This window comes from Sciurus vulgaris (genome assembly GCF_902686455.1).
Source record: "Sciurus vulgaris genome assembly, chromosome: 4".
In the NCBI taxonomy this organism is placed as follows: domain Eukaryota; kingdom Metazoa; phylum Chordata; class Mammalia; order Rodentia; family Sciuridae; genus Sciurus; species Sciurus vulgaris.
The window spans coordinates 88120303-88132724 of NC_136464.1; the positions used below are offsets into that span (position 1 = coordinate 88120303).

Genomic DNA, 12422 nt, shown 5'->3' on the forward strand with positions numbered 1-12422 from the left:
ATTCTGAGGAGGTGGCCTCTGGACTCCAAGTGAAATATGTGGAGCAGCAAGCAGGTAAGCATCTGGTTGGTAGAGGTGTGGGGAGAAGGGGGAGTGCTAGATTTGGGAGGCCTCACAGTCTGCTCCACCTGACTCTCCCTCCTCCAGAACAGAATCTCTTTGGCTCTGCCTGAGGATTTTCAGATTCATAGGAGTTCCTGGAGTCTACTACCTCAGGCTTTTTCCTATCTTATGATTTTTTTTTTTTTTTTTTTTTTTTTTTGCGGTGCTGGGGATCGAACCCAGGGCCTTGTGCTTGCAAAGCAAGCACCCTACCGACTGAGCTATCTCCCCAGCCCCTATCTTATGATTAAAATCCAGGGGCTTCCTTCTTTCCATTGCATGAGAATCCAGGTCCTAGACCCAGCAACATTCCTTTCTCACAAAACACTGCATTTTATTATGGATTTTGGAACTTTGAGTGGGGCCCCATCCAGATGGTCAAATCTCTCCTGGACTCAACTCTGACACTGTCTCATCCTCCACCATATTATTTATTCTGTACAAACACTCACCATAGAATTTCTCCAACACAGGTGGTTTCTTGCCTCATGGAAGCATTAGTCTAAATAGAAGTATTTCATTGATTTACTGACAGGACCCTCCCACTTCCCAGGGTTATGTCTTAGGTCCCAGGGTTCTTATTCTTACAAGTATGTGAGAACAAATCTTAAAGTACTATGAAAAGAACTGCAATAGATATAGGAATAATAGCAGATGCAAGTGCCAAGAACTTCCTCCATGTAGGTTTTAGAGTATCAGTCATGGACGCACAGTGCCCCACTGATCTTTGCCACAAACTGATGAGAAAAATGAGAATCAAGAAGGTCCCATTACTTACCCAAAGTCACAGGGCCTATGAGTGATGGAGGTGGAACTGGGATTGGTGAGGGTCCATACACAGCTCTGCCTGTAATCTCCACCTCCCACTCAGAGGAGTCTGGAACACCTGCACCCCTGACCTACTTCTAGAGACAGACCTACCTGGTGGTTTGAGTCCACTGAGTCTAAGGAAAATCAGGCCCACAACTTAGTGTGAAACCAGAGACAACAAACACAACCCGATGAAACAAATCAAAATAATTCTTGCAGAGAACAAGTATTCAGACTGTGAGAAGGGCCATGCCCATGCAGCAGCCCAGTGTCTGGTTTCAGTTCCCAGAAGCCAACACTAATTTGGGCTCCCCAGGGCCAGCCCCTCCCATAGGTAGGAGAACACCAGGCTGTGTGACAGTTGGATAGCTCATTTTACCCACCCTCCACTGGGTTTCACAAGCTCCTGTTTGTTCATCCTGGGAATCCCTGCTGCCACAGCAAATCTCCCACTAGCAATCCTGACAGCTTCCTGCTGTGTAACAGGGAGGCCCAGAAAGGCTGAAGCTAAGTGAAAGTCAGGGGAGGGTGGGAGGAGAGCTTATTCCAGATGGTGCTGTCCTACCTCAGAAATGGGGAAAATTGGTCTCCTGGGGGTTCCAGGCCCTTGTCCCTTCCAACAAGACCCCTGAGGGAAATACCACTATGTGGGACAATCTGTAGTCAAGATTCTCCATACACAGGCCAAATGTCAAGGGTTTCTAGGGCTATAAGAGGTCAGGACTGGGACTCACTCCGGGCCTTTAATGTAAATCCCAGACCCTGCCCTCAGCCCAGTGAGAACTGGAATCCCCAGGCTGACCTTGGAAGCATATGGGCATTGGGCTGTCTGGGAGGTGAGGACAGGCATTAGGTGGGTCCTGGGATGCCACACATGCCAGTTAGCACTCCAGAGAAGTCCCTGAAAAGTCTCATTATGGCTTATTCCACCATACACTAATCTGGGTCCTGCTGTGAAGGAGCTTTACAAATGAAATTAAGTTATAAATCATCAGACCTTAATATTAGAAGGTCTTCCTATAATATCTGGTAAGCCCAAAGTATATCCCCAAGCCCATAGCAGCAGACCACTCCCATCATGATGTGGTGCACTCACCAGAGGTCTAGACCAATGGGGTTGCCAGATCTTGGACTTAAACCTCTAGAGCTATGAGCCTAGACAAACTATTTCACAAGTATCTTATCTCAGGTATTTCTTTGTAGTAATATAAAGTTGAATAATACCTGATTAATATACATGTACTCCAAAAGACTGGCTTCCTCCAGCCCCGCTCCAGGCTCTAAGACCCTGGATTTCCTGCTAGTTTTTCCAGCCTGCCTCTTGGGCTTATGCAGACTTTAGTTTGTTATCCTTTGGAGAGTGAACAGTGCCACACATGTGCTTATACTTGGGCCTGCATGGTATAAGGACAGCTTAGACACATGGAATGGGGTGTCTAAACACATGTACCCAGGACCCTTCAAAGTGTGGGATGGACCTGTCAGTGTGGCCAGGTTCTGGGCAGAGGGCCAAGGGTCTGAACTACCAGAAGGTCAAGAATTCTTAACTTGCATCTGGCCTCTCAGGTTTTTATGAAAGTCAGGGTAGGAGGTTAGAGCAGATTTCTTTTAATGATTTGTTAGTTGAGTTATACCTTTTAAATATTTTGACACAGTATACAGGCTTCCATTTGCTCCCTCGTCCTGGGCACACAAACTTAGAAGCCCATTCAGATAGCTCAATAATTATTTAGTTGACAGTCTTGATAGCAAGTTCAAATAAATCTTGATAGAAAAATCTCACTCCCTGTATTAGTGAAGAGAGCTTGGTTCTCTCTTATCTGAAAGTCTTAAAGAGAAACTGATAGCAAGTATTACCTTTTCTTGATCGAGAAGCTCTTGTAAAATAACTTGTCTTTCCCGGCATAATTCTAAGAAATCTTCTGAATGCAGACTTTCATGCAAGGCGGGGAAGAACGTCAGCTGGGTGCAGTCCACCGCCACCTCATCAGGCTCACTCTCACCTTCCTTTGGAGTCAGCTCATCTGCAGCAGGATAAAGGGACAGATGGTATTGGCGTGCGCCATTTGACATCATGAGGGAGGGCAGGAAGCATGTGTCTGCATCTCTGAGAGGAACTGTGCTTCAGGGCAGTGGTGAACATTGCTCAGTGTGCCCTTCCACTGCTTCTGAAAAGGGATATCCCAGCTGACACTGTGTGTGGTCAATACACCTTCAAGTTGATTCAGCCCCGAAAGCCTAAGTGTACCCAGACCTGGCCCCTCTGCCACATTCAAGTCAGCCCAGAGAAAACATTTCAAGATTCACATTTAAGAATTCGTAAAGCAGCTCTCTAGGTTCATCCAGGCTTTGCTTCTGAACCTCACTTTGTTCATTCTTAAGAGTGTTGTTGATGTTTTCTAATAATGGAAGCAATATCTTCTTAGTTTAAAACCTTGGAAAAGTTATGATGGCGTGAGAAATAAAACAGATATCACCCATGCATCCAGAGAGCGCTCTAATAACAGTTCCATTCAGGGAGCTCTTTCTCAGCACCCGATGCTTCTGATGGCATTTGTTTGTCTAATGCTGCCTAGGTTGTAGATACTATTTCATCCTCTTTTTACAAATGAAAAATTTAAGGAGGCTAGTGACTTTGTTCAAGATCATATGGCTACTAAGAACTAGAGGCAGAATGTGAACCAACTCTTCCCAAGTCACAGAGTCAGGTATCAGTCTGTAGGCTGTTTGGTCTTACTGTTCACAGTTGACTGGCTTCCAATTTACTGGCTGATTTATTTCTGATATGTTTTCTGTACTATTCCCATATGTATGCACACACACGTGGCTTTTTAGTGTGAAAAGAATAATTTTACATTTTTGGTTTTTCATTACTATTTTTTACTATTTTTTTTTTTCATTCAAGATGATACCATCTTGAATGGGCTAGGAATGTTCCTGATGGAGTACCTAACTTGTGCCAAGCTCTGGGTTTGATCCCTAACACTGCAAGAAAGAAAAAAAGATTATATCATGAGCACTTTCATGTTCCATTTAAAGTTTTTTGGACAACTTAAATGGTAGTGAAATATTCTATCATGTGGCTATTTCAACTAACCCATGGCCTGATTTGTAGAGATACAGATGGTTTCTATGTCTACACTACAAGAATATGTACTATACTGTACTCATTTGTGTTCCTATCTAGATTTATTAAGGGCACGGACATTTGGGTCCAAGCCAAACATATAACTACCTAGATTGCTGGATCTTGCTCCTCCTCCATCCACATGGAGGCTGTACAGCAGGCATCTTGCTCGTGACTGCAAAAGCATGGGCCATTTTCTTTATACCAAGAAGCTGAGCTCTTTGATCTCCCCCCCTGGAAGTCTCACATCTGGATGAATGAAAGTGTCTTCTGCTCACAGTGACAGCTTTCACAGACTTTGATTCATGTAGGAAGAAAGTTCCCATAAGGATGGGCACCTGGAAAGGCATGGTGGAGAACCACAGGCCCTTTCTCCTCTCTCAGCTGAGCTCCCAGTCTGGGGTTCATGCTGGAAATACCAAGGAATCCCAGAGTCACAGGTGCCCCTGCATATCAGGGGTGAGAGGATGAAACAGCCCATGGCCATAGTTCACATAAAGCTAGCACATGCTTCCCTCCACTGTACCCTCTCTAGTCCCACCTCTGAGAGGTAGACCGGGTGATCATTTTCACTGACATTGGAGTTGTGGGGCTATGGTGCAGTGAAAAGAAATACATATTTCAATGTCATATCACATCTTGTGTCACAGTGGAACTCCAAAGCACCTCAGGATCAGGGCCCAACATTTTCACTTCTGGGATTGTGTTCCTGCAGATGGACAAGGCAGAAGTGCACTACCAAACCTCCTACTCAGACAGTAAATGATCAAACTTGATCAATGCAAAGAAGTTGCCACTGGGCTAAGGAATAGACACTGTTTGCAACCTAGGGATCAATGAAGTTCACAAACTAGGAGTGTTGGAACCAAAGGGAGAGTCTTTGAGGGAAAACAGAAATGTTGAAATATAGTCTGTGAAGTACACTATATGTATTCAGATGTGCTTGTGCCAAAATGATCTTTGAAAATAAATCTATCATTTTAAGGAACATCAACTCAACCAAATTTTGCAACAAAAATCGCACAAGTAAAGAATAAGCATTAACATCAAAAATGATTCTAAGCATTTTCTTTAAATCAAGGAAATAATAATGACCATTATATCTGTCATTTTTATAATCAGAGAGCTCAGTAAAAAAAAGTATTAAATAACTATTTCACCCTTTTTTATTCTGTGTGTTTTTGGTCACTTTTTAAGCATGTGTTTCAATTGTCTGGGGACACTTTAAAAATCTTCTGGATATAGGAAATTAACAAGTCAGCTCCCCCCACCAAAAAAAAAATTTTTTTTTCCTAACTTGATACAAACTTCCTCCCCTAACAGAGGATTCAGGTCTAGAATAATTTCCTCTTTATTATGTTGCCTATTCTAGCCCTGCAGCATTCTACTCTCCTAAAATATTAATTTAATATCCTTAACAAGATATTAAATAAAAACAATAATTAGTTTATTAAGAGGAAAAATAGATAAAAAATAAACTCAATACCTTGTTTTTCAGCACTGTTTTGAGAAATATCACCCTTTCTGTCTTGGCCCTCCTGAAATAAGACCAGAGAAAAAGAAATTAAGTTCCGTATGCTGTGTTTATACTCTCCTCCTTAATTACTAAGACTCAGATGCAAGGGGAGGGAAACACTAAATCCTAAAGGACATAGTAAAATGTAAATATTAATATTCCTGCATCAAAGGGGAAAAACCCACAACCTTCCATTAAGTAGGATTTACAGTAAATTCCAAAAGATGGTGCCAAGATGGGTTAGATAGCATGCTGGTTATATGTCTGTGTGCAGACCCCTCTCTAGAGGGGATAGGGAGAGAATCCAGGGCTGGACAGCCTGAGAGACCAATTTCAGAGCCAACCTTGGGCGCTGTCATCCACACAATGAGCAAGCTAATTATTTTCCCTGCTTCCAATTCCTAAGAAATATATTGAGAGAAAAATATGGCACTCCGCCAAACATTCATGGACAACAGTTAAAATAAATTCAAATGTCTCCTGAATAAATGAAATATAATTGTCTCATTAGGTTTTATATGGGATTTTTTAGTACAGATAAAAGATAATGGGGTTACAGACTAGAGAACACAGTCAGCATCATACCTTGGTATGAATTCAGAAGGAAATATCCAGCATCCCAGTGCTAGGAAGACTGCTTTTAGAATATTTTAAATTATGATTGTTTAATAAAAACATGGAAAAATTATTAACATGTCTTCGAATACCAAATGGATTCAACTGACTTCCCAGTCCTTAAAAGGCAAAAAAATGTGAGTTTGATGATGATGTGAGCTTCATTAGAGCAAACTCCCAGGGACTGCCTGGATTCTGCTGCTGGGGAAATCAAGACAACTTCAGTACTGTGTGGACTAAGTGGGTCACTGGTTTGAGCTTGCAGAATTTGCTGAGTTCAAAAGATTTTCATTGTGAAACTTGTTACAGGATTTGCTAGTGTAATAAATAATGCCCACAGCAGTGCAGATTCTAAATGCTCAATGACAAAGAACTTGCAGCCAATGGCCACTGCCTGACTCTGTCCAAACATCAGCATCCAGATTGCTCCCCTGGATATCTGTGGATTGCAGGGTGATACTGGGTCAAGGGCACAGATATGAACCACTCTGCCATCTATCCACTCATTCATTTATCCATTTACTTAACCTTTCTGGTTATAGTTATAGCATACCTCCTATGTATCAGGGAAGATTAGTGTCTATTTTCTTCTGTTAAATGACATCAAGAATAAGTTATGCAACCCTCCTACATTTACGTGTGTATATTCTTACTCTTGCCTGATGAGAACATGAAATAGGAAAGCTACAGAGCTGCTTTCCTACACATTTACCACCTGGAAACATCACTATCCCACTATACCCAATGCCTACCTTGCACTTTTCTGGGATCCTGACCTCCCACGGAGAAAAGCGTTTGATGCGTTTCTTCATGCGAGCAGGTCCTTCTCTCCAGTCCAGTTCCCACCGGGAGCAGGATGTGGTTTCTGCTATCTGGCCCCATAGGCCCAGCTCCCCAAAAAGCTGCTCCCGGATCCTGGCCCAGGCATTGGCTGCTTTGATGCTGCAGCATCTCTGCCTCTGGAAGAAGAAATATAACATCACCCCTGGACACATTCTCTTTAGAGGCATGGCCCCACACCTCCTGAGACAAACAGACCAAGTCCCCCATAAATATTTGAAAAAGATGCACCATCTAGGTAGCCCTGAACACTCTCAGGATTGTGCAGGGGTCTTTCTGGATCCAGGGTCAAACCAGGAGAAGGAAAACTTCTCAGCTTTGAGATCATTCAATCCCAGTAGAGGGAAGAGAAAACGGTCTAAACTTTGGCCCTCAGAACCACTAGACTGCTGGCCCTGGGCAGACAGCAACAGGTCCTGAAGTTCCTGAAGCCATTCATCATGGATTAGCTGCTTTATAAAAATGGATATAGGATTTCACCACAGCCCCTACCCTTTAGAATGGACAAGAAATTTTACCACAATCTCTATCCTTCCAAAATGATGCTGAAATACTTCCTGTCCACCCAAACTGGAGGTAGAGCAGGAATTAGCAGCCCTGCTGACAACTGGATTATTTGAGCATCACATTCTCATCTCTGGACCTCAGGATCTCCAACTATTCAATGAGGGCTAAGGGCCTTTTGAGTCCTAATATTATATGATTCTTGAACATTCAAGGATTTTAGAATGTTCACATAAACAAAAACGTTTTGTATTAATTAAAATAACCTCATCTAATATCTATGAAATCTTCACATTTAAGTGATCTTTCACTGTCATATCTTCTACTGGAGTATAATTTAAATCTTCATAAAAATACATTGATGCCCTACATTACTTTTTCAGGCCACATTGAGTTTCATAAATCATCTGTCAAACATATTGTACGGTTCGGACAGTAGAATTAACTGCCTGCACAGTGAACTTTTGTAGTTATTAAAATATTTGATGGTATTTGCTCTAAGTATAAATTTAAATTTTTCAGAAAACAGAAAGTGCTAATGACAAGAAGTGGGAGTTTTAAAAATTTAACATAAACAGAAAAGAAACTTGTGATCATGCTTTAGGTTGAACCCCTCACTTGTTGATCTCATTTTCTTTACCTACTGAACACCGAACATAAATTTTCTATTGTCCCCATGAAGACACTAACTCTGGACAGGAGAATGATGTCTCCTAAGTCCACCAGGTAGCCAAACAGATTTTACCCAGTCTGTCAGATTCCAAAGTCTTCCCATGAGGTGGTGAGCTAGATCCCTTTGCTGTGGGGCTGATTATCATTTCATGGACTTGTCATTTCCGCTTGCACTACTTCAGTGATTGACAGACTTTGGGATCTAGGCCTTGCAAATCTCGGCCATTTTGAATGAGTAAATCATTCTCAGAACTAGCTAGAAGCTTTCCCACGGAAACATGGCAGGGGAGATGGTGCTCAGCACATGGTCTTTGATGTACAACGAGCCTGGCTTGTCATCATGTTTCTGCTATTAGCCAGCAGTTGAATCTGAAAGAGCTTCAGCTTCCTCATCAGTTGAAATTTGGCTAATAACATTAACATAATAAAACTATGGACTAATGGAAGGATTAAATGATACAATATTTTCACAAGTTTAATGTAGTACTTAACTCAGTTTAAGCAGTGTTATTACTGTAAATGAAGCTAATCCCATTTCAACACAATTTTTTTTTTCCCTCTACAGTTCCTAAACTCATATCTAAAACAGTTACAGCATTTTATAGAGGATTCTGATGGGTTAATCTGGAGGCCCAGAAAATAACAACCATCCAAATCTTTTTACAGACATTTGGTCACATGAAAAGAATGCTTGTTGGGAGAAAATATTGCAGTTCTCTGGATGGGATGTTGTTGCTGTGCTTATAGTAACATGTTGAGTTTCATGGAGGATGAACAATTCCAAATTACTGGGCTGTCCAGTCTGGGCTTCAGATTAGTCTTTCAAGAGTACCCTCTACCCCAGGCTCCATCAGTGCAACCTGGAAGTGCTCAGCTGCCTGAGTCTTCATCCCAGGACACACATTAGCTACCAGGTATGCAATGGGGGAGGTTCCTGAAATATGAGTGATTTCTGAGTTCATAATAGCAAATTCCATGTGGTCCCAGGACAAAGGATGTTAGATTACTAAATGGCAAAAAGCCCTGGGTTCCCACGCCTGCAAAGGTACTCTGAAATGCCCAAGTTTCTGCACAGTGTAAGGTCCTCGCTCAGTTCAAACCACAGGTGGACCAACTCCTGAGACTCAGACACCAATTCTATTATGTGGGAGGTGGCTGTGGTTTTCGACTGAACAGCAAACCTTGGATAACAAGACTTAGATTTGCCTTTGGGAAACCATTTTTTTTTTTTCCTATTTTAGGTCTCTCCTGCAGTGATGGGGCTGACCTCAGCCCTGGCTTCAGAACTGAATGCGTCCCGCAAGTCTGGCTAATCTGACTCATTGTAAAGGATTGTAGGATAGTCTGAGGAGCATCATGCCCTGTGTTGGGCATGGTGCTTTCTGGAACTCAGGCAGAGGAAGCAGAGCAGAGGGGTGGATACACACACACATTTAGTCCCCCCTACACTGCAACACACACAGACCACTTTTGTGTGAATCAGGAGAAATGGGCCCTGGGCATGTATAGCCCTGTGGGCATGCAGCTCAGCAATGAGACTGCCTTTGTGCAAATTAGAAAATGGTCTTGTTCTGTGATGTACAGCTTGATAAGCAGAGCACGAGTTCACAGCAGACTCTTGTACACTCATCCATGTGCATGTGCCCTCAAACTTATCAGCAATCTTACATACAGGTGAGGGTGGGAGTTTTTGTGAACTTGTGTGTGAAAGGAAAGAAAGGAAGGAAGGAAGGAGGGAAAGAGGGAGACAGAGGGAGAGAGAGGGAGAGAGAGAGAGAGAGAGAGAGAGAGAGAGAGAGAGAGAGAGAGAGAGAGAAAATATGTGATACTTGCATCTAGCTCTTTTTGAAACCTGCTCTTCACTTATATTCTTAAATAACTCAAAGTATTAGTAAATGGATGGATCTGGAGAACATTATGCTAAGTGAAATAAGCCAAACTCCCAAAACCCAAGGGTCAGATGATTTCTCTCTTATGCAAAAGATAGAGCAAAATGAGGAAAGAAAGGCAGGGGTGAAGGATCCCATGAAAATAGAAGGGAGATCAGTGAAGCAGAGGAAGGGAATAGAGGGGGAGGGAAGGGTTGAAAAAGGGAGGAACTATGGAATGAAACCAATCAAATTTTGTTATGTACACATGAATATACTACAGTGACTTCCACCTTAATGTATATCTATAAAGCACCACTTTAAAAAATATTAATAAATAGGAGGAATGCTAATAGAGGAAAAGAAGGAGAACAGGGGAAGGGAGAAAGGAAGGGAAAGAGAAAGTCCTGGAAACTGAATGGAGTGAGTTAGATTCCACGTGTCAAAATGAACCCAATCTTACATTTGACTACAGTGCACTAATAAAAACATTTAAAAAATAACCCAAAGCTTGTTAGAGTTGAGTTTCTCATCTTTGCATCTAAAGGAGTTGTGACAAATACTTAATGAAAAGAGAAAGACTAAATAAGACAGGAATAGCTCATTGACCCCTAGAGAGCCCATATCAGAACAAGCAGAACAGTGCTCCTCACATACTAAGAGAAAGGCTGGCATCTCACAAAGAGCTTCAACCTGGAAAGAGCATATTTTATTTTTTAGATGGCAATGGCAAGATGAGACATTTCTGGGAATTGTGATTAAGCCCTGCCATAAGAACAGGATGGTGTAGGCATGTAACACAGAAGAGCAGATGAACCACAGAGAAGAGGATGAATGGAACTTGGACAAAGCAAGGGGGACTATGAAGAGGGTGAGTGTAGAGGGAAATATTCCTGCCAGTACTTCTGGAATGAGCAGAAATGTGGCACATCAATTACCAGCAATATGCCATTTGCTGCCAATATAATGATGCTGAGGTTAACGTCCAGGGCAGTAAGCAAAGACACCTTATTAAGCTGTGGGCTTATGCCATGTCCAGTGACCTCTCAGAGGCAGGTAAAGTGCCAGGACAGAGAAGTTTTACATGACTTGTTGTTGATAGCCCCATGAGCAAGGGTCCCTGAACCTCATTGTCACTACCTTGTAGGGAGGGTTTCCTTGGGTGCACATAGGAGAGGCATCACTGAATAATAGGGCAGATTTTGCAAGGCTGATTTCTGTTCCGAATTTGGCTCTTGATTTTTCTGGAAGAGGAGTGAAACCTGTGGTGGCAAAGTGTGATGCCCCTTACAAAAGTGGGGTGATTGCTCCAGACCCCATTATCTCCAGCAGACAGTGATTATATCTGCATTCTTTTAAACATCAAAACAATGTTTTAAATATTTAAATACTTGGAAAGCATCCTCATGGATTAGTTCTAAAATGCTGATTTTTCTCAAAAATACTTAATCAACAGTAAAACTGCGCAAATTTCTCAAGTACTTTCCAAACCCCAATCAGGCTCCTCTAGTGAAAATGAGCCAGGCCATCATTCCAGGAGGCTGGATTCCACCCTTCTGGACTTGGAAACCTGAGGTCCCATCTTCCTTACATGAACTTGCAATTTTGCAAATTCAACAGAAACACAGAGAGTATCACTGAGTACATTTCTCCTTGCCATAACCAAATCATCCAGGCTCTCCCAACAGAAATAGTCTCACTCTTGACAAGATGGTAATTTGGAAGTTTAGATATACAACACTATCTGTCTAGAAATGGTGCAAGTATAATGAGAATGTCCCCAAGAAAGGATGTAATCCTAAGCAATTCATTTTATTTTTGCCCTCAATGGAAACTGAATTGATTACCACATCCTGGACAAAATCAGTGAGTCCATGTAATGACACATGGATGCACAAGGGTCTGTCCAGACAGCACCCACGGAAGCCAGCAGGGCACCCTACCATCTGTGCAGGGTGCAAATAGCAATACTAGAGTAAGGTAGGTGCCCACAGCAAAGTCCTGTTCCAAACTAAGAGTCTGGGAAAGGCAGACTTATCAACTTGTACAGCTGGGGAAACCAGTTATACTTACTGACCCTGAGGACAGTCTTCAAGAGCATGCCTCATATGCCCCAGTCCTACTCACTCCACATGCTGACTCATGTCCACATGAGTCTTTTGTTACTCAGGATAATCTGGGGGGGGGGGGGCTGTATTACCAGACTGTGTGTTGCTGGAGTGTAGGATACACATCCCAGGTACCCCTACTCCCAGGGGTGTGACTTGGGGTCCCAAGAATGCTTCTCCAGAGGAAATTAGACCAGGTAGTGTCCTCAACTGATCAGTGCTGATCAACTGATCAGCACCTGGACACCATGTTACACCCT

At 42.5% G+C, this 12422-nt stretch overlaps 1 protein-coding gene across 1 annotated transcript in view; it reads right to left on the reverse strand.

Annotated features, from left to right (window-relative positions):
- WDFY4 (WDFY family member 4) overlaps positions 1-12422 on the reverse strand; it is a 288190-nt gene that overhangs the window by 92020 nt on the left and 183748 nt on the right. The window contains 3 exon segments of the mRNA XM_079138164.1: positions 2770-2936; positions 5526-5577; positions 6923-7129. Of these exon segments, the coding sequence (XP_078994290.1) occupies positions 2770-2936; positions 5526-5577; positions 6923-7129 (426 nt within the window).